At 41.3% G+C, this 23,657-nt stretch overlaps 1 protein-coding gene across 1 annotated transcript in view; it reads right to left on the bottom strand.

Annotated features, from left to right (window-relative positions):
• Positions 1-203: 203 nt before the first annotated feature.
• gpr158a (G protein-coupled receptor 158a) overlaps positions 204-23,657 on the bottom strand; it is a 44,676-nt gene continuing 21,222 nt past the window's right edge. The window contains exons 4-12 of the mRNA XM_030768368.1: positions 22,607-22,839; positions 20,089-20,157; positions 8,905-9,014; positions 6,545-6,783; positions 5,602-5,740; positions 3,036-3,141; positions 2,796-2,942; positions 2,572-2,655; positions 204-2,108 (exon numbers count right to left, since the gene is read on the bottom strand). Of these exons, the coding sequence (XP_030624228.1) occupies positions 204-2,108; positions 2,572-2,655; positions 2,796-2,942; positions 3,036-3,141; positions 5,602-5,740; positions 6,545-6,783; positions 8,905-9,014; positions 20,089-20,157; positions 22,607-22,839 (3,032 nt within the window). The remainder of the gene's footprint in view (positions 2,109-2,571; positions 2,656-2,795; positions 2,943-3,035; positions 3,142-5,601; positions 5,741-6,544; positions 6,784-8,904; positions 9,015-20,088; positions 20,158-22,606; positions 22,840-23,657) is intronic.

Here is a 23,657-nt window from a genome sequence, read left to right as displayed (position 1 = left end):
TCATTTCTTTTGTTTGTTTTGTTTTTTTTTCAAAAGCACAAACAGAAAAAAAATATTGGAAAGAAAGGCAACTTGTGTAACTTAATATTTTCCCCAAGTCACCAAAATTCATTAAAAATTTATATATCAGGATCTTTTTACGATGGAAAAAATGCACATACAATGAGAACTACATTTCATGTTCAAATGTCTCAGTTCAAATGTCATGCCTTTTTCCCTGATGTTTGGTCCTCAAAGTCCCATGGGCAAACATCTGCCATTTTGATATTACCAGAGGCTCCTACTTTGGAAACGGGACTTCTCTGTTTGCTTGTAGAGGAACCTTTACTTCTATCCATTTCTTTGCAAGACCCCGAATCCTCAAAATCCCATGGACACACATCAGCTTGCTTGCTTTTTGCTGTCACCAGATTGGCACCTCTCTGATTTTCAACTTTTACCATCTCCTGACTGCTGTCCACGTCCCAAGGACAAACCTCAGCCAATTTGGTTTGACTGACGGGTTTTTCTGTTGGTTTTCCTTGGAGAAGTTTGTCCTTGGCCTTTGTTTTTCCTTTCTCCTCATCTGTATCATTTACTTTTTCTTTTGCTTTGTCTAATGTTCTTGAAGAAGGAGTACCCTTCTTCACTAAAGAGGACTCCTTTATTTTGGTGACCTGAGTAGGACTGTGTGTCTTTTCAGTAGTAGGGGATGTTGTGAGAGCTTCATAATCCCAGGGACAGATGTCTGCCTTTGCGATGGGTGGTTGTGGTGAACTGCCTGCAGGTTTGGAGGACTCTGAGACTACACTTTTTGCTTTGCTCTCGGTAGGTGTACTCCCCTTCCCTTTCAGGTCAAGTTTAGTAGTGCCTTTCTTTGTCTTGCCTTTGTCAGGGGAGTGAGTAGAGTCTCCTGATTTGGTTGGCACCTCCTCATAATCCCATGGGCAGACCTCAGCCTTCTGGGCTTTGGCATTTTCTCCAGATGGCTGAGACTGCGCAGGTTGACTAGTTGCCTGGGACTTTGATCCTTCTGTCTGACTGCTGCTCCCATTTCCCTCCTCCCAGGGACATATGTCAGCTCTGTCAACTGGCTTCTGATTTGGACGTTGACTCACAGAGAGCGACTGATCTATCCCTTTTTGCTTCTGTGGTTTTGTCCCTTTGCTGTTGCTACCACAGACCGTAGTGGTTTCTTCTGGAGCAATGGATACATGCTTCTGAACTTTGTTTTCCGAGGGAGTGGGCAGATCCTCTACCTCCCAGGGGCATACCTCTGATAGGTTGTACAGGTCCTTGTTCTTCCCCGTCTCAGAGCAGATAGAGGGTTGGCTCCCACTCACCTGGTGTTTCATTATCCCAGTCTTGGCAGCCGTCTGCTTGTACTCTACTGACTGGCTAACAATCATCTTTGGATATCCCTCCTTATCATCTGTCTCAACTGGTGTCTTAGCTTCTTTGCTCTTTTGATTGCCCTTCCTTCCAGAGTCCTCTGCATTCTGATTCTTTCCTGTGAGGCCCAATGTTTTTTCTTTAGCACTTGCAATTACACTGAGAGATTTCTGCAGCATGGAGGTTCTTGGATGGATGGGTTTCTTGTCAGCAGTCAGGTTGTGAGCACTGGCTGACTTGCAGACCAAAGGAACAGATTCTGTTGACTCGCTAGCAGTGTCAATCTTCTCTGAGGACTTCTTCTTAACCAGTTTCTTACCCATCAGGGTATCAAGAAGTGATCCCTCAGCATTGGCAACCTCCATTTTGTCTGTTGCTGAGCTGCTGGAGTCCTCACTCTGGTCACGTACATGGTCGTAGCTGCTATGTGACTTCTTCAGAGAAAAGACTTTGCTCTTCAGAGACTCCTCCTTGGCTGGTTTTGTGGAATGTGTTGGGTCAAAGGGGTTCTTTCTGAGGCCACAGATGCTGTTACGGTTACTACCATGTTCAGTCTGATCTTTGTCCTCACGGCTGCACTGACGGCCCATGGTCTCTGGGATCTCAGTGATGCGTCTCATGAGGGAACGGCCAAGGCCCTTTTTGGAGCTGCGTTTCTTCTGTAAGTGAGGGTTGTTGGCCAGCATCTTCTTCCTTTTATAGATCTCAAGCTGGGAGTAAAGCTTCTTCAGCTCCTCCTAAGGGTTTAGAAAACACAAAAAAGCAACAAAGATGAAGCAGAAATTCATAAGCAAACCATGTATACAATTTAAGAGATGGAAACTGAAGGATTTGGAGTTACAAAAAGCAGACGTTCTATTGCACAGAGAACATGCAATACCAGTTATTACACGCAACTACAGACACTGCTTCAAAGACATTTTCACATGCTGGTTGACAAATAGTATAGACAGGACAGTCTGGGACAGTATCAAATGCGGAAACTTGTATGTTTTATTGTTAGGTCTGAAACAGCCTCTGAAGAATTGTGCTGCATTTGATGAATTTTTGACTGGGTTGTTGTCTGCACTTATTCTCCCAAAAGTAAAACATTGATTCTATCTAGCCCTTTGTTAAATTGACCTTGCCAAAGACAAGGTATTCAAGTCTTCAGCGACAGACTTCTTCAGCTCTAACAAACAAACAGAAACCTCTGCTCACGTTGGTACGTTTTTCCCAAAGACTGTCGCAAGACCTTACGCCACAGCCATTAATAGAACTGAGCTGGCCCATTTCCTCTGGTGTCTGCAATAAAAAACTGCCACCACTCAGTATTTTCGTCACATTCATAGGACAAAGAGTCGAAAGATTAGAGCAGGTTATGAAAAATGAATTTACAGATTGAGTAAAGAGCGAGGGAGAGACGGACAGTGGCTGACACTAACCCGTATGTCCTCTGGGTCAAGACTGTGTTCACTCCAGGCTGAGGTGATGCTGCTGTTCAGGTAGGATCCGGATCGTCCCATGTCCAGTTCATCTTCATAGGCCTCAGTGGCAATGTCATCTCTCATATGGGTCCCCGCAAACAAGAACTGAAAGTAACACATAATATTCATTAAACCCTAATTGGGTGACCGTTAAAAGAAAACAATGCTCTGAGTGAAATGAAAATCTAGATGTTTTACCTTTGGAACAAGCAACAGTCCAAGAGTGACAGTCACTGTCAAGTGTGTGTGAGCGAAGAAAAGCATAAGCATCCAGTCAGGGTGAAGCTCATGGGCCAGAGTAAACCTGCAGTGGGACATACAGTGGAGAAATTCAGAACCCCACACTTAAACTCACCTGAAACACACTGAGCACACTAAAGGGCAACTACACACCAAGTGCCAATAACAATCAACCCATATTTTTCTATGATCTACAGATTGTTATCATAGTTGCCCTACAAGATACCAGCAGATGCAATAAGAAGCTAGCATTTACACAGTATTCCCCAAAGAGGGCATGAAATACGATCATTTCAGACCAAACCTATGGGATATTTCTGGTGGGATTTTTTTTTTATCTTGGGTACTTCACTTTGTCTGATTTGAATAATGTCATGCAGGGTAATTAATCATACCATTCATACCTAAAGCATATTCAGGCGCAGCTTTTAGCAACAGTAAATAGGGCTTATGCTTCTAAGGATATACAATCTATTGTCATCAGTTATAGAATAACTCATACATGGCAGTAGTTTGTCAACGAAGCATTTTACATATCGCGTATGGCAATGCTTTTATAATATTATGCATCAACTGTCACTGAGTCACTGACTCGTCTACCAGAGTGACAGTGACTCAGTAGATCGTTCTGAACACATAGCACATGCTGTGTGGATTAGAGTGAATGATATTGGTAGTCTGCTGAATGAATAAGGAATGACTTAGCGAGGACAGTAAACCTCCCAGACACTGTCGACAGTGAGAGAGACAGAAACAGGATATAGCACGTTTATTTTAAGCCACTGTAGATTTATGCACTGTCTGTCTGAGCATGAACATATTTTATTCCTTGAGCTATGCGTACTGGTCTGATCGCATCGGCCTGCTAAGAGTCTTCACCTGGAAATGTGTTTACAGTGCAGAACAGTTTCACATCACATGCTACACACTATTTTTTTTCTATTGTCTTAATAAAGACTGCTGCACTGCGCCCTCTTTCTGATATTACTGATATTTGTAAGGGGGTAAAAAGGATTCTGTGACTTAGCATTAAATGCCATAAATTCAAGTGTGGATCCTACATGCAGTAAGTCAATGTTATTCTCTAACCATTATTAAACATGTATGGTTTCATACAAGGATCCAAATACTCAGTGAATGTCTGCCACAAGGATTTGCAAGGATTTGGAGTTGCTGTCTCAATGGGCTGTTCATAACTGCAACATTTCCCAACAGGGTGCAACGGATACTTGGTAATGCATGTTGACTCAACACTACACTTAAGGTCACCAATACTGTATCAAACCATACTCTTTACCCCAGTAGCGGGTTGTGGAGTAGGAGTGGAGAACTGTGGAGAATACGTTAAAAATAATCATATATATAGTGATACACACACACACACACACACACACACACACACACACATATATATGTATATATATATATATATATATATATATATATACCACCAATGCGCTAATGATTTAAGTAGGCAATTTTACTCACTTCTTTCTCAGGAATATATTATTTGCATTACACTGATCTTAATGAGGCACATGTATTGTGAGATATATATTTGGTTACACTTCCTGTCACGAGTCTCTTCTCACAGTCATATGGGTGGGAGTGCTGCAAGAACCCATAGATTTTTAGCTTGCTTTTGCATAAAGTCCTGATTGCCAGTCTAAACATTAACTGTGGTATAGACTGCGCCTGAACTGGTTGCCTTGGGAACCAGGTGCATGCTGTGACATGCAGAAGCAAGACCCTCTTAGCAACTTTTCAGTGACTTCAAGAGAAGGCCTGAAACAGGTCTGTGGTTCTGCGGGGTTGTGTTGGACTATGAGTTCATTCCAGCCCTGTCTAGAGGACAGATCCTAGGAGGTCTGGGCTTAATTGACCAAGATCAACAGCCTTAGTGGAAATCTGAACTGTTATACTGCATCAGCAGAATTATCTCTCCACAGGGCCTGAAGAAACCAATTTAAGGGAACTTTGGAGAGACACTCAGTTATCACAGCAGTGAATGTTTAATTGAAACAATGCTGCCAGTTGCCTCATATATGGACAAGGTGTCAAAATTCAAATCATAATGATGGTACTAATTTCAAAACAATGCAAATCTGATAATGAAATGTTTTCAGTTAACACTCCAACTGAGAATGTGTTTGTTGGCGTTGGCTAAAATATAAAATCTAGCGTTTTTTTAATCTCTATTAGTCAGATTTCTATAATATATGCTTAATGCTTAGAAGAAAGAATCTTTTTAAGGTATTGTGCATCATGTAAACCCAGCATCACATTTATCATTAAAAACACCCAGAGCAATTTGTAATAATAAAGCATTGGTTGTATTTTGACAAAAGCATAAATTATATGTATATTAGACTAAATGTATAAATTACATTTTCATATTAATATTAAGATTAATAAATATCACAATATTGGTAATATAATCTTCGACCAAATAAGTGAGTATAAAGTATGTGTGTTAATAATATATGTACAGTATATAGAAATGTAATGGCATTAGGCTGCTTACCTAATGACATGGAATATGGCAGAGAGGATGAGCTCATTGTGGACTGCAATTGCCATGTAACGTGGCTCATGGAAGGCTGAGGGCACTGTCCTCACACCATAACAAAGATAAACGCTCCACAGCAGGAAGAGGAACTCAGCTGTGCGTGTGTGAGAGAGAGAGAACCCAAAGAGTTAAAAGCATGACTGGAGTCAGCTCCCATAGTCCCAAAGCCCATCATCAAATGATGTGCCTGTCAAAAGCTGTCCTGCGTCCAGACCAATATAGCAGCAGACTGAAAAACACCAGCATGTTCAAAAAAATGACACATTCAATAATGCAATGAAAGCCACCTAGATTGCCTGTATTCTCTGGATGCTGCTTGACAGACAATTGTGGATGAAGCTGTAGAAGCCAGTCCAAGATTTTATAGATCTTCTCTCCCCATTGGCATCTCCTATGCAATGTTGCCCAGGCAGCCAGCCTGACAGCAATAAACATCTGCTCTTCCCATGAAAATCTGTCACCATTATGTGGATGTTTACTGGTTCTGCCCCTGTGATTGGTGAGTGTTTGCCCAGGGTAAGATCAGCATAAGTGGTAGCCCTATCCCTCATAGACATGGAAATCATTTGTCATATACAGCTGCTACAAGGTCTCTCACAATGCTCCAAAGATCCATCACTAGTCAGCCATGGGCCACTGATAAGCGCATTATGTGTATGAACAAAGAGCTGAATATAAATCAGTGGTTGGCACATACTCCACATACGATCAGATTGTGTAACCAATCACTATGTGTACACACTGATGTGTTCAGAGCTTGATTCTGTTTTACTGACTTATCGTAACATAGACTCACTCAATGTCAACACAATCGATGCTCACAAGTTGAGACTTTTACTTCACAATTATAACAATACAGTGCACTGTCTTAAGCACAGACTGCAAAGGGGTCACTTACCCACGGCCATCATATAGTCCCATCGGTCCAGCAGACACATGCTGAACTGCAGGCCCTCAGGGGTGAAACCCACACTGATGAGAGCCAAATGTTTGTTCAGATTCTGGCAAACGGCTGCAGTCCAGGCCACTAAGAACCAACAGACAATGAGAAGGATGATGCCCAGCAGGCGCAGAACCTTCCAACTTGTCATGTAAGGGATCCTCTGGGCGGTACGAGACAGGAACACCTTCAGAACCCTTGAGGGGACAAGAAGTGGCACATACTGTAGTCTGTGGTGATTTGGAGGTAGTCATAGTTATGATGATTTTACACAATATATTCGTCAACATCATTCTCATCTTAATAAATGAACAAAGAGTATAAAAAACATATACAACAGTGGTGTTTTCTTCAGCCTAATTCATTCAGGTAATGTAATACATGCTGTATTTGGTTTAGGTATTGGAGTAGACAAAGAACAGACAATAGTCTCATCAGGGGAGCTAGACTTTCTGCAGTTGGATATCACGTGCTGCCTGCAGTCATTATTACACATCCTCTTAAGTCACAATGATAAAGTGTCCTCTGCACTCTATTAATGAGAGCCATCAAAAATTGATCTCTGCAATGTGTTAACTTTCACCTCGGCAGGCGAGCTGTGCTTCTGTCCAGATTAGCCATGTAGCAATTCATCTCCATCCGCTTAATTAAGAATTTCATTAGCCCTTTTTGACATATCCACCTGACACGAACTCCACTGGAGTGATCTGAGACCATCGTTTTTTACACAGCCTTAAATACAGCTGTAAAGACCTCATTATCTCTTATTCATCATACTGATTCCCTCACTCTATCTCTATCCTCCTGCACAGTCCGCCTCTCAGAGCTAGACTCCCCTGGCTCCGCATGCAACCGCTCTCCCCATTTGTTTCCTGTCTCCCCTTGTCCCCGTCATTCGATAAAAAGTAATAAATGGAGGCCGTTTTGGCCTAAGTGCCTCTTTTTACTTGTTTTTTTTTTCCTCCCCAACAATTTAAGCAAGCATTTTTTATGTCTGGTTTAACAAGGTTCTGAATCTTTTTAAAGCATACTTTACCTCTGATGGACTAGCCAAAACAGCTATGGAAGGACCGTTACAACAATTTACAGGATGCTTACATTAAAAGTGAATGAAAAGTAATGGAAACTTTAACCGTGCTTACAGTGATCACAATCACTCAGTATGGAAATATTCTTCCAATAAATAAAACTGAAATTACTTTGGCGGGGTTGGGTTATACAGGGTATTAAACTGTAACTGTAACTGTAACTTAAACTGCAAAAGTGCATTAAAAGGTCGTTTAAATTACACTGATTTGGTTTAATTACACAAGAGTTGCTCCTGAGTTAAAAAACAAAACCTAACCAGACACATGATGAAATCAATGTCTATGGCACCAGAACCTATTCTAATAACATTCATCTACACGTAACCTGAGCAGCGACTATTTAGTATGTGAAGTGGATGTGATTAATTATGAATACAGATTCCAATGCTGAAAAAACATTTTTCCAAAGCCAACGAGACCAAATCCTGAGCAGGCTACAAAGGTCTTTTGTATAAACAGATTGGAATAGGCTATTTTGTCTCTAATGGCACTGAGACCTAGCTTTGTCCCTCTCCAACACTGACCAGTCTGTTGGCTGACATTTCCCTCTCTCCTCCCCTGCTATTGGTTTGCAGGCTTGTTCCAAGAGAAGGCTCTGAAATGGCAAAACCCAATGCAGAAACAGCCTCACAGCCCATATTAGGAAAGTGCAAGTTCTGACATTTAATAACATGACCACCCGTGAGATGCCTATGAGTCATCTAGTGTGTATGTGTGTGTATATGAATGTGTGTATGTATATTTGTGTGTATGTTTGTCTGTGTGTGTGTGTGTGTGTGTGTGTGTGTGCGTGTGTGTGTGTGCATGCGCGCGCGCCCTTGTGTGTGTGTGTGTGTGAGCAGCTGTATGTGGGCATATGCATGAGACTGTGCTTCTGTGTGTATGTGTGAGTCTGGATATCCTATTAAAGGCAAAATCAAGATAAAATTCAATTTTTATGCTCCAGATTATTTATGTTATTCCTCATTGGACTGAAAGTTCAGCCAAGTTTTGAGCTTATCTATGCATCACTCTGCAAGGTTTCAACAAGAGAGAAAAAAGAGGAGGCGAGAGGAGGGGAGAGGAGGGGAGAGCGGAAGCCAAGGCAGGCAGAGGAAAAAAAAATGCTTCAGTAAGCTCTACTTCTGATTTTTTACAGTGCTACTATGACAACCTCCCTGCTATCTGATATATTCCCTGACATACGGCCATTATTAAGTCTGGCCTGAAGGGAGTTTGCTGGAAAAGTACCTGTACAGTTTAAGCGTGACTGTTCCGTAGACCGTGGCAAAGCCAAGCAGACGGACCCATCTCAACAGGATACAGCGGAACACACTTGGCTGGAAGTACAGGATGACCACCTGGGAAAACACGGGAGAAACGGATTTAAATATATGTTCATTTTAAGACCTATATAGACCATACAACAAGTTGTTGAGCTTGAAAAAAAAAGTTGTATGACAGAGTCCGCTCGGTTCTGTCTTTGACCTTCATTCTTACAAGCACAAAAGGCTTTTTCAATTATAGTCAAAGGACAAATTGAGACATGAAGTCATCCTACATGTCATGAGCAAATTTAATGGCAATTTATAGTAAAAAGAACATAGTGTTCACTCTCAAAGGCTGACCACAATACATTTACAGCCTTGTACCTTTAGTCATCTACAGTTATCTCCAAAGTTACTGAAATCCTTTATAATGGTGAACGAAAAAGACAAAAACCAAATAAATAAGATTATGAATGATCAATACTGTAATTTTCTATCAAATGGTGTATCTGTATATTGTTCATTTATTTCAGTGGAAATAAAGACACAAAAACCAAAATACACATTTATACAATGATTCATTTGTTTATTTTCACAAAAATAATAAATGTTAGAGTAACTGGAGTGGAATAACAATTGTTTTCAGTAAATTATGCTGCATCCCTTTAGGTGGAGCAATCTTTTTTTTTCAGCAAGACTGAATTCCAGAGAAAAGATGGCCACTGTAAAATGTTGATTTTCTGGTCATCTACCCATTCATTGTTTATGTGAATATGTGCTTGCACACGGTCTTATTGAAAAAATCATCATGCAGTAATTATTTTGCAATCATACTAAAATCAGAGGGATATCACTAAAAAAAAAAAAGTGAAATGTTATCTGTGGTAGCTCGAGCTTATGCAATAGGAGAAGCAGTAGGCACTAGGCAGGAGACACTGGCTTTAATTGAAAAGGAGGAGCACAGCTGGGCCGTCCCCTCCCGCTGTGGACCTGAGCATCTGCTGCAGCCCTATGCACTCTCTCTATGTGCAAACAGGCCAGATACTCACTCTGTATAATCCAATCAATCCCGTGTGCTCACTTCGCAAGATGCAAGAATATTGGATTGATTAGGGAAAAATGTCTCTGTGCAGATGAATTGCTCCGGCACTGACTGTTCCGTCATAATTAAGTTCTGAGACACTAATGACAGACATTGAGATGCACCCCAGCAGAGCCCCCCCACCCCACCCAGCGGATCTCATACAAACCCCGTAATACATATTTTAACAGAGGAAGATGCTGGATACATTAGCACAGAAGTCTGAGATACAGAGAATTCCTTTAGGGATTCATCTGGGAAAAAAAAAAAAAATTCTGCCTGTCAGCACAACCTGCACAAAACTGCATGACTTAATTCACCAACAAAACAACAATGTTGCTGTAATATTATCAAATATTACCATGTTAACTATGCTTAGTTGGGTCTGATTGTAACTGCTTGCAAAATGTCATCATTTAAGTCTGAATATAAATCTGCATCCAAAGTATTACTTTTATTATTCTAGTTTGGAACCTTGTACCGCCAGTGTGTGTGTGTGTGTGTGTACACAGCAGCTGTAAACAGGGCAGTCTAAGGTTTAGTCACATGAGTGTACAGTTTTGATCAGGGGAACAGTAAGACAGTTGGCTTTTAACGAGAGCAGGGAGTAGAAAAGGGTCTCCAGTCCACAACTTCTATAAGCCACTGACCAAAGAAGCAGGATAATCCCTCTGAAGTTCTCACATGCTTCAGCTGTAGTCTAAGCACTATGGACTACTCATGCCAAAATGGATCTCTTAAAGCATAGCAACCAATCCTAGTACTGTCACAGTGATATTGATTGAAAAGTAATAGTGTTCTTTCAGTTGATACATCAGACACCTTATCGCTCAATTATCTCTAAGATCATTTAACTCACTGCATGAGTAATGACCCTTTACATATGCTTGCATGTTTAAGCCAAAAGAACAGATGCATCGGGGTCAGGCAAAGCATGCAAACCATGCCCAGTCAGAGAAACAACAGGGCCAGTCCCAAACATGCAAGACATGAAGAACAAACATCTGAGGCTTCATAATTATCAGTGCATTGCAGATGTGCCACGATTTCCCCTGTGGGATTGTTAATGTTAATGCGATTAGCAGAGGCATTAATAGTTTTCCCATGGCTGCAGAAAAAGATGTAGGCATGTGAGTGTTTTTCGCTTGGTAGGTTTGAGTCAGTCTGGGGACTGTGTTGTTCCATGGGGGAGTTTGAGGGCCTGAGGAACTCCATGCTGTCAGGAGCTAAGAGGCAAAACCCAGACTCCGCAAGCTCTACCGAATGAAAGATCTACAGAGTTTTACTACATGTGATACTGATCCAATGGTTGGAGAAGCCTAAAGAGCACAAACAATATCCATTTGCTCTTTCGAGTGTCAACCAGGGAACTCGAACATTACCAAACTGTAACTTTTCTGAACCTCATAGAACTGTCTAATGCAAGATCTCATCCATTGCTTTCTGCATGGATGCATTTTAGGAGAACAAGAATAAAAAGAAAACCCATAACACGGGCGATGCATAAAAGAGAATGAGGCGGAAATAATCTCAGCATGAAGCAGAAAACATTAAGCTAAAGGACAGGACAGTGGAAACTGAAATGAAAAAGCGATTGCCAAAGAGATATAGTTTTGATGTACTTTTTCAGATCTGCCTAAAGCCCTATCTTCTCTAAACATTAGTGATGAAAGGAGCATCTTAATGATGAAAGTTCCCTCCCTCAGAGAAAAAGTGAATCTTTAACTAGAAAGGCACAGAGCAGCAGTGTGACGCATGAGTGAGTCCATGGGGGAAAGACTGGGGCACATGTCGATCAGTAACACACAGGAGGAGGCCATTCTTCCTCTAACACCATGCAAAAAGTGAGAACAGGAGGAGATAACACTCATTAATGCCTCCATTGTGATACTGAGTGAGCCTAATATCTAACCATAAACACGTTAATGTACTACAGTTTGTGTTCAGTTCAGTGCAGCATGTGGAAATTTCTTCATACAATAAAAGTTCTTTATGTAAGAATGCATTGACCGTATAGGTTCACTTTTTTTTTCAGTAAATAGAGCAATAAATGCAGCATGTTTAGCTTTTCTGTCGAATGTGGATTATGACAACACATACAAATGTATGCGCATACTGCGCGAGCACGCCTACACGTACACACATGCGCTCTCACACACACACACGCATGTAGGCATGCACACCAAAGGTCTGTGTACCCCTAAGGCTTGTCTACAGTTCTGCAGAAAGCCATTAGACTGGCTGTGCAGCCTTGGCTAGCACTTCCTACAGAATCATTACTGGGAAAAAGAGGGGTGCACTGACAAGAGAAAGCAAATGCCAGCATGCATAAAGAGGAGCAGGAAGCAGTGCATCTCTCTCTCTCTCTTTCTCTCTCTATCTATCTCTCTCTTTATCTTTTTAAATACTGCATTAATAATCAATGCTAAGTGCTGTGAATCTTTGAGTGATCCCTATGAAGAAAAGAGACACTGGTGGGAAAGGCATGGTATCATGTATCATCCAAAAGGACAGCTTTGAGGACACCCGCACCCTTTCCTAATGTCCACCTTGTCCTTTCTGTTTAAACTGCAGAGAGCCCTTAGTGGGATGGCTGTATCAAAAGAGCACACAGGTCCACAGTCATATCACAAGGCTCTGCCACTGAACTGAGTGTGAAAGATGGAAACAATGATACGAGATACAAGAGCTTTGTGTTACTATGGCAACATCTAATTACCACACCACATTTTGACATCTGACTTCTGGTTCTGTCCATAAAAGCTTGTCAGGGCAATTCTTTTAAAAAAAAAAAACGCAAATTTTTCTAAAGGTTTGTTCACAATCAACAACAAACTTAAGGGCTGACATCTCCACGGTGAGAATGCGGTTGCATTTTTTTTTTCAATATTATTTAAAAAAAAAAAATATTCGACAAGATCCCATGAGTGTGGCTGCCCTGCTGCCCAGCTCATCTGTTGTCCTGTAATTCAGGTCACCTGAGGCTTCCCAATGCTCTATTCTCTCAAGTGTAAACCTCAGAGAACAGCATGTTCCTCAAACAGCAGGAGGACGTACCTCACAACCCCTCAGGAGCTCCAGCCACTCAGAAGCAACAGCTTCACAAAAGCAGTCTCTATTTACTTTTACATAATAGTCCAGGACGACTCAGCCGAACAGTTCTCTTTTCCCTCACTCTCCTTTCATGCTAGTTTTGTATACTGACAATCCTTGTTTGTTTCTTTCAAAGATGACATCCAATTACGTAATCTGTCTTTTTTTTTTTTTTTTGTCTGCGCACATTTGCGTGAATCTTTGTGCAAAAAAAAGAAAAAAGAAAAAAGAAAGGGATGGGGGAGAAGTATCAGAAGATGGGTGTTTCTGTCATTTCAACATATACACACAAATGGTAGCCAGGCAGAGTTTGAAGGCAACACAGCAGTCAATCACAGTGTATGAACATTCTCGGAGAGCCAGCACTAGCCAACTCCTCAGTGAATTGAAAAAATGGCAGGATCACCCTTTTAGTTCTGTCTTCCAATTCTCTACCACCCGCATCCAAAGACATGACTGGCAGTGGAGAGAAGACAGAACCAGAGAGGGGGGAGAGGAGAAAGACGATAATCAAACTATGGAAACCAAAAATGAACCGGTTTCCATAGTTTGATTTTCATCAGGTTAAAAAGGAACACCTATCAAGTATTTCTTTTTCAAGTAAGGAAAATATATTTGGCTTAAGCAACTGCAATGCAGACACGGGCAGTACTATAATCAATTTATTTTTAGATGTTTGTGAAGGAACATGAACATACTATAACAACAGTTTTCATGGCATATACTTGCATTATATGCACAAAAGCACCAAAAGTCTCCAAATAGAGAATCTTATAGTGTCATAAGGCCTGAGGAGAAGTGATAAAAAATTCGAAAACCTTACACACGGGTTCATCCTCTGGACCACCAGCAGAAATAAAAATGACCTGGGATAGGACGGAGCTAACCCATCTGTCAAGACCATTAAAAGCAGTCCCTTACCTACCATTTCATAACAGCCTGCTAACTGTAACAAAAAAAAAAACCCCATCCCGCTAAAAAATAAATCTTAAAGGTTGAAATCTGTTTCTTTCTTTTTTTTTAAACCTTATCTGCCCATCTCTCATCTTTTGGATTTTAATCTGCACAGGGGGACTTTTGGTCAAGGTAACTTGACTCTGTCCCTTGAGGCCGGCGCGCTCTCTCTCTTGCAGCCAGTGTTGTCGTAATGTGCTTCAGTGGAGTACATCCCTCTTGACAGAGGAGTGATGCTGTCAGCACAGCTGTGCTGTGAAAGCTCTGGGAGCGGGGATGACGTTGGTGGCCCCGGGCACAGCTGAATGGTCTTATTCATTACAGCCCTACGTACTTATTAGGTCTCACAAGCACCCCCTCCCTCCAGTCTCAATCCACTCACTATCAAAGACCACGTTAAGTCAAGTTTGGCCATGAGAGCTGCATAGAGCGCATGGAGAGAAGCCTTCAGTTATAAGAACAAGAACAAGTCACCTGTCTGAACCTCAGGAGAACAGGAATATGAGTTGAGGCTATAAGACATGGTTAGAGTTGGTTAATATAACACTGGTTAAATATTACGGTGGTTAATTAGTGGTCAAATATTACAAAAGCATAAAAGTTACACAGTGGACCACTCAAGAATACTCTTGCTCTAGGAGTATGGGTTGGGGAGCTACAGGACATGGGTAGAGTTGGTTAATATAACAGGTTCAATATTACAATGGCATACGAGTTCTACAGTGGCACAGTCAAGAATAATCACCATATTATGTGAACACAACAAACATGTAAATGTGATGAGGTTTAGTCAATAGAGTAAACAGTTTATAGAATCAGAGCAAGGATCAATAGGAAAACAAGGCTGCTTCAGCCAAGGTCAGGGCACAGACCGCCTTGGTATTGATCCATAGTTTGTTCTCTAAGATTCCACCTTATATTCTGTGAAATTACCTCAGTGGGCATTGGATAGGGCAAAAAGTGTAGGATGTGAGAGTTTGTTCAGAAAGTGTCAGATCTTGTTAAATAATTCATGATACCCTGTCCTTCAATCAAAAGGCTATTACAACAGTTTTGATCCATTAATGTAAAGGTGTAAAAAATGTTATTGTACTATTACAAATATGCTGTTCTCCAAACAAGAGTGAAAATAAGAGTAAAATACAAATCCTATCTTAATTAAAATGTTACCTCATTGTGCCTGTACTTCCTTGCTGAACTTAAATTTACGCTTGACCCTTAGGGCTTTTCTGTGATCAAATAACTGACAGACAAACACTCAGCCACCTGGGGTCATGCCTCTGTGGCATTATGGTCAAGAATTAGAGAGAGGGAACTTTTTTCAGCGACACCATAAATAATTGACTGCTGGAGGCATTTGGAGGTCTTGAGTTAGTCCTTGGGCAGCTCTAATCATAGACATGACCACTGAGGGAAGATAGGTGCCAATGGACAAAATGGGAAAAATTAACAAAATGTACTGGCTAACTGTTAGATGACACAGAAAACTATGTCCACAAGCTAAACAAGAAATCTCTCCGCTTAATGCATTAGCTGTGTACTGTACACTTCAGAAACAAGCAAAATTTAGCATCTCCCGCAATCTATTCAATCGACTCTTTGTTTACCCTTGCATATGGAAGTCACAATATATCATAATAGCTAATACAAGGGGCTCTTAACTGAAAGGTAAAGAATAAAGTTAAATTCCATGATTACATTCAAAATCATACTTTTTTTTATGTGTACGTGCGTGGACCCCCTACACACCCCCGTCTAATTCTGCCCACCTCAAGCCCTTCACAGTGTATCACACTAAATTACACCACTGTCTCTAATTAAAGGAAGAGGGGGTGATTGGAGCAGTGTGGCCTTCGGCCCGTGAAGGGCAAATTTGTGCTATGCTGTCTGAGTTCATTATAACTCACAAATCTCCAACCCAGGTGCAGTGTTCATGTATTAATGGGATTTATGTGTTTATCAGTTGTAGTTAAGGCTAACAAACCTTTTCTGGACAATTGCCTCTCCAGAAATATAAGAGTCTCATATGAAAATGATTCATGAGCTCCTATTGATTTTAGTGTATTGTTAAACTGTATTAAGGAAAACCAATGATTTTATGAGCTGTTGTTACTATACTCCTAAAATAATGTTTTTGTTTTTTTTTTTTAAATGTCAGTGCTGTGGATACCACCATAAGCTGGAGCACAAGGTGAACTATGCTTTATTGCTTGTTGCTTTTGGTTAGAAACCCTATGCAATCAGAAACAGAGCACAGTCAAAACAGAAACCAGATAACTAATTGGTCAAACAGCTGTGACAAATTTTTAATGTAAAATGCTGCTAAATCTCACAATGTATCAAATCTGTTCCATAGTTCAGGATGAGAGGGTTTTACTAGATGATCTTTAAAGGGTCAAGAGAAAAGCAATTTTTTGTTGTCTTGTCAAATAATAACTGACAACTTGTCTCAGCAGTGAAAAGAGCAAAGTACTTTTCGGCAGTAATAACACATTTCCAGTTCAGCCAGTGATAATGTGAATATTCAGTCTGCGTATACCCAATGTCATAACAATACCATCTTCACTACTCTATTATGACTGCACCCCTTCTGTTCTCTCCCTCTCTCAGCCCGAGCCCTACGTTCAGGAATGTGAAAAAAAATCAGCATGAGGATGGGCTGTGGTTGGAAGCAGAGATAACTTCAGTTTGGTCGACACCTTCTCCCCATAGACAGTGGCAGAAGTGGGAGGTAATGGCTTGGTTGTTCTGTCCCCTGAGCCTTTGCACAGTGTAAATTACATCTACTTTGGTTTTCACAGATCCAAAAACTCTCTCCATCAGAACAATGCACCACCATGACCCACAATTCCCCTCTCAGTCATCATTCAGTCCTGAGAGAGATTTCAGCCAAACGCACAGGGGAACAGTAAGTTAATAGAGATGAGACCTGTGCGTGTGTGTGTGTGTGTGTGTGTGTATGTGTCTGTGTGTGTGCATGCGTGTGTGTGTGTGTGTGTGTGTATGTGTCTGTTTGTGTGTGTGTGTGTGTGTGTGTGTGCATGCAAGTGTGCGAGCAAAATCACAACTATGTCTGTGTGTGTGCCTGTGCACATGTGTGAGTGAGTGTGTGAGTGTCTGTGCGTGTGTGTTTGTGCGTGCGTACGTGTGTGAGTGTGTGTGTTTACGTCTATGCCTAAGAATAAAAAAACAAACAGGCTGAGAAAAAAAAAACATTACGTCACCGTTGTTGATGACACAGTCAGACTGAACTGGGGCAGTGGAAGGGACAAGCACGCAAGATCCAAATCATTTCTTAAATCTTTACAGAGATCCGCATGCTTCAGTTGCAGTTGTAAACCAAAGGTGAAAATTGACTTTCAGTGATCCCTACATCAATTACTCAGTAGGTGCCTTTATCACAGGACACCACAGCAACACTTGATGGACTCTTTAAATATGCAAACTCCAAGTGCATGAAACACGGACCCATGCACTCACTGAAGACTATTATGGAGCAGCCAAAAAGCACAGGAGGATTCTGGGTTTGACAGAGGCCTTTCTTTAATCACAGTTCCTACTCTGTCCATTTTAAAAGGGAGAAATTCAATTTGACAGCACAGATTTATAAGAACATTCTCTCATCTCCAGACTTTCAGACTCCATCGTGGCTCAGTCCCCTGTCTTTTCCAGCTCACAAAATCCTCCCCCTCTCCTCTCTGTTACCCTGAAACACGGGCACAAGAACAGATAGCACTGGACCCTGACAAACAGAGGATATGCACTCAGAGGAGGAAGACACTGGTCCTAGCTTTGGTGAGGCCTGCAGAAACGAAAGCACATTTAAGAAGATCAGTGGATGCCCTATGACCCAATTTATCCACAGTGAGGTTGGCAACGTAAATTGGACAGCAGTGAGAGAGGCATAAAAACAAAAGGCTGCCGGTAATCTTGGGCTGGTCAAGATACATTAGAGACATGACCATACTATTTCTCATTAGACTCCTGGTGTCTCTGCTCTCACTGCTTGGACGATGGAAGGACAAATGAGGCAAAAATGAGGAGAAGAGAAAAAAGGAGAGGCAACTGATAGAAGAAGGAGAAGAAGAAGAAGAAGAAAATAAAGGGGGGGATCAGTAAAGGAACAAGTCACAGGGAGGCAGCATTCCTTAGGTAGCTCATATACTCAGTGAGATTGTCCCATATGCATGGCAAATCAGCCTGTTAAAAAGCCTCACGACACACAGATGACACACACACACACACACGCACACACACACACACACATACATACACACACACACAAACACACACACACACACCATTTCACACGTACACAAATCGACAACTAAACAAAGTCACAAACCGTCTACATTTTCAATATGTCAGATGCTGAGGTTATGACTATACACACACACACTATAAAAAAAAAATAAAAGAACCATGTAAAATGACATAAACGTATGCATGATATTGCTCCACCAGAATGCTGTGGAACAGATAAATCAGAAGCTCAAAACCCATCGGTTAAGCTCTTCCAGCAGACATAGAAAGCAAATCAACAAATGTGGGCAGGGAAGCTAATCCATGGATCACAGTGAAATGCACCATTGTATGTCTCCACTCCCTGCTCTTTCAGTCTAGGGGGTTAGGCTGAAAGAAAAGGCTTGAGCTTGGCTGTAATTTAGTTTCCCCTTCTGCTCGCTCCACATCCCCTGCCTTATTTTTGGCTGGGAGTGAAGTTATTGCATGTGACACGCTTAGGAGAAGGAGAGGAGCAGGAAGAAAAAAAAAAAATTGCATTACTCCACAAAGCGGAATGCCGAGGGAACATGACTAGCTGTATCTCTGCTCCTTGATAACACTGGAATTATTTAAAGAAGAGGAGGAGAGAGCGGAGAATATTTTTGAATCTATATTTAGATTCAAAGTGACGGCTTCCGGAACAGGCACGCTCCTATCTGCCTCAGATGAAATACATGGCAGGCTGTGAGCGTACAGATTTATCTGCCCTCATATTGAGGCAGGTAAAACACACACACACACACTGACACACAGACACACACATGCACAAACACACACACACACACACACACACACAAACGCACACACACAAACACACTTTTAACTGCTGATCATTCAATCCATTTTCATACCATCTATTATTAAGGTTATTGACAAGGATCTGTATTGATGTTTTAATCTGGGGATTGCCAAAGTGGAGCTGTGATGGCATTCTGAAAAGACTCATTGTCCCATTAGTGATTGTGTGAGTGTTTGGCAGCACAGTTCTCTTCAATTTTGTTTTTCTGTTTTTGTTTTTTGTTTTTTTCTTTTAAATGATCCCTCCTGAGGTAATGCTCTTTTGAAAGATCATTGTGATGGATAAGCCCATTCACTGTCCAGACGCAGCCTCTCCTCCAGAACCAAGACGGATGTGTGAATGTTCTGGCCTGAATATCCACTGGTTCTGTTCTAAGAACCCTGCCACTGCTCCAGCACAATTCCAAAGATTATTACTTTCCAGGACCTTGTCACTACTAATTGCTTTGATTACCAGGCTCTAAATCAGTTCTCTTTAATTACATTTACCCTTCACTGTTACGCCAAGCTTATAGCTCCCAATGATTGCCACTAAATTGCAATTACCGAGTGCCCGGGGCAACAACCGAATAAGGCATAACATCCAATCTGTCTAAATCAATGTTATATGGATGATCTGTAGCTGGCTCATCTTTGAAAAGAAGTTGAAAATACATCATTACCTTTGCTAGTTATCTTCATGTGCCAAAACTCAAGACTATTCAGTTGAGTTAAACATGAACATAATTCTTACACATCTTCAAATAAGCATTCTAATTCAACCATCAAATATGTCAATCACAATTTTCAAGCTGTTAAATTTCTTTTCAAAGTGCCAGATTCTTTCTAATTATATAAAAAAACATTATGGACAACCGCACTAACAGCTTAACATGAGTTTCCTTGACAAAACTCACTGAACATGTGAGCAGCATATACGTTATATTAGTCGTGTTGTGAGAGAAGTCCAAGACTTACAGGGAAGTAGAGAAGCAGTGCTCCACACAAGATGGCCTCCAACAGTACCAATCCAGATGCTCTGATACTCTGAAACAGCAGGAAACAAACACATCACAAAGGAGTCCTGATCTTAAAGACACTTCCTAAACATCAGTATTTATTGATGACAAGGATGTGAGTCATTTAAGTGCTTCATTAAGCAAAACTTGATATCCAGAGGAGCCGTGACAATGATATTCCATATCATGACTCTGTAATATTCTGATTATAAATGAACGTGGACTCTTATGCAAGCCCACAATACCATCTTAATGTAGCTCGAACATTCAAAGAGCTGAATGACTCAGATGCCCTGCAGGCTAATGGAACCTTCTTTTTTTCCCCAGAGTGCTCGGTCTGTAAATATGACACCGAACAACACGACAGAGAAAAAATTACCACAGGTCACAGAGCAGTATTCTTCGATGGACACTGCATATCTCTGCTTTCACAGTCATACAAAACAAAGCTAGAAATACACTCAGACAAGCTGATTTTGTGTTACTGCTGTGGCCTGAGGTGTTTTGGGGTTTTTTTTTGAGGGTTTTTTTTTCTAAAGAAAGAAAGAAAAAGGACACTTTTTTATGCTGATTACGTGCGGGGTTTTTTTGTATGAGAAAGCTGGTTCTCCATTGCTCCTTCTCCCTTTAAAAAAAAAAAGAAAAGAAAATGAGAAGTTCTTCAGGAAGGAAGGAATGATTACTCTAGTGGATGGCCTGACATCAGCTTTGAAATCAAATGGTCTAGAGCCGCAGCACAGGCTCCAGCTGAAATTGAACCGAAATTCCAATCCAAACACCTGTCTGCTTCACTTAGACTTTCATCCTGTTTATATATTTGCTTCATATGTTGCCAAAATAAATTTTGAAATTGAGAAAAATCAAATGCCAACATAATCAAAACAAAACAAAACAAAAAACACCCCGACATATCGACTGACTTATGGGAATGTAAAAAGACGGGATCAATACAACTTCTTTGTAGTCACAACAAATAAAAAAAAAAACAACTCTATCATATCATGCATTTGCTGTGGATAAACACATCTCCAGGCAATTTCTTCTTCTGAGTGTATGGTTTGTGACTATGCACCTGTCCACTGAATACAGGCGTCGGACAGCGGATATGTCAAGAGAAAGTCCTCAATAAATCTAATTAAAGCAGAATCTCAGTGTAGGGTTTAACACAGCAGAGAGCTCGCAGGCTGTAGTTCAAAAGGGTGCTGACCTTAGCATCACGCAATCTGTTCAGAACCGTGTGCACAAATGGCCCTGGAGTGTTGTCAGGCATGTGATTTGCATTGCAGAGTTAATCAGCATTACGCATGTTTCATTTCATTTCGCTTCATTGTTTGTAATAAACGCGTAACATTTATTTAGATGTCAGAAATATACTGAGTTAACGAAACCGAATTTGATCCTCTCTGGATTCTAAAAATAGCATGTCTCCCTGGCAGGCTGGTGAACCGTGCACAACGGCCAAGGTGTGAGAAGCCTTGAGTACAGCTCAAACATTTCTACCCAGACCACGTCTATATGACTGTAACAGTAAAAATAAAGCTACCTCGGGTACACCAAAACATTGTGCCATTTGATGTACTCATGGCTGAGCAATAATTGGTATTTTTAATCATCAGTCATTGTAAGAGGAAGAACCGATTGCATTGCTTGTATTTACGGCCAAAGAACATCCACAAGGGAAAGACAGCACTTGAATAACCAGCTAGGCTAAAAGCGAATTTTATATCATAGAGAGAGCTTCCTTTCAAACACATTTGAAGGGATTTCTTTCCTTTTCTTCGGGAGCTTTAGAGTTTTATTGTGTGTGTGTGTCTGTGTGTGTGTGTGTGTGTGCGCGTGTGTGTGTTTGTGTGGGTAGAGGAGGAGGCTGCTCTGTTTATAAAGTCATGCATGGAGGGATGCCACAAAAACACCTTTATACTGCAGCTAAATAAGCTCTAAGATAGGCAGGCCTCAGTTGAACCACTCTCTCTCTCTCTCTCTCTCTCTCTCTCCACACTCTCTCCCCCTCTCTCGCCACACTCTCTCTCTTTCTCTCTCTCCCTCTCGCTCCACACTCTCTCTCTTTCTCGCTCTCTTCCCCCCCCACCCCACCTTGCTTTCCTTTCACCCCTTCAAAACATCATCAAACCACATCTCCGCATCTTGCAGCTATAGCTCCTACCAGTTCTTTAATACTCTTCAAAGCACCTCCTTTAATCCATCAGTGCACGTCTTGTCTAATCTGACTGAACCTAACAGAACGCAACACATATCATGTCCTTACTGCTAGTCCCCCAAGCAAATAAATGGCATCAAGTTTATTTACTCATTTTATTACTCTCCTCACTGTACACGGGTATAAGCGTGGATGTGTGTTTATGAACATGTGTGAGCAGTGTTGCTTGGTGACACCTCTCCCTCTTCATTAAGAGCAGGATGTATCTGGAAGAAACAAGCCCGGTCTTAATGAGTTCCCACCTGCAGTGCTAGCTCACCTTGTTCCTGCGGAAGTGATAGATCAGCACCATGCTGATGAAGTCCACCAGCATGCACAGGCCCTGGAAGGACAGCACCGTCATACGTAGGTACCCGTCGCCATGGGCGATGCAGGGTGTGTTGTCTTTGCAGAAGGTGCAACCCTCCTGGCAGGGGAGACAGTGACTGGAGCCTTCCAGCTCATCTTTACCGTATGGCTGTCCGTAAACAATCTTTCCTTGTCCGATCTTTCCTGTGATAGGAGACAGACAAAGCTTGTTCACAAAAAACCCCGTCATTTTATGACACATGTCAGGCTAACTCTTGATTTTGTATCAAGAACAGGTAACAGTTAGCTTCTGCAAAACAAATGCCCTTCTGCTCTCTTTCGTTGTCACTGGTGACAGACGGCTGTCTGGCTATTCCATCCACTGCCTTCATGTTTGGCTCTTCACACTGTTTCATGCGCTGGCTAGGCTGAGTGGGTGTGGATGCACCATCTGTGCCATTACTTTGATGCACCAGTTGTTCAAGCCTCAGTCTTCCATTCATATCGTTTTATCTCCTCACAGACCAACCTATAACCATGTCCTTTTGTTAGCTATTCAATAAAAAAAAGAAGCTCATGTTCAGCTTGTGATGCATACTGCTTTCTCTTTTAACTGATAATGACATGAAATCAGAAATGAAATGAAGAGAGACTATGAATGGGAAATGCAGGTGAATTGTTTTATGTTGGTTAACTGTTAGTTAGCGGAGATCACATTTGAGCTCCCTATATGTACTTGCCTTTATATTTTTTTCTTTGTCATTCTCACGTCAGAGTCTCAGAAATAATGTTTCAAATATAGAAAATCCTTGTATTATATGATCACCTGCGTGTACCTAAACCAGCATGACCAATGTCTTCATCTCATCATTTAAGCATGACTTGTCATGACTGAACATGAAGAGTCTACATCATATTCCTCAGGCAAGGATTGGCATAGACCACAGGGATAATGGCTTAAAAGAGAATCAAGTGGTTTTGACAGGAAACACACACAACCTTGTGATACTTTGACAAGGACA

The sequence above is a fragment of the Chanos chanos genome, chromosome 3 (assembly GCF_902362185.1).
Source record: "Chanos chanos chromosome 3, fChaCha1.1, whole genome shotgun sequence".
NCBI lineage: Eukaryota > Metazoa > Chordata > Actinopteri > Gonorynchiformes > Chanidae > Chanos > Chanos chanos.
This window is presented reverse-complemented; position numbering and strand designations above follow the sequence as displayed.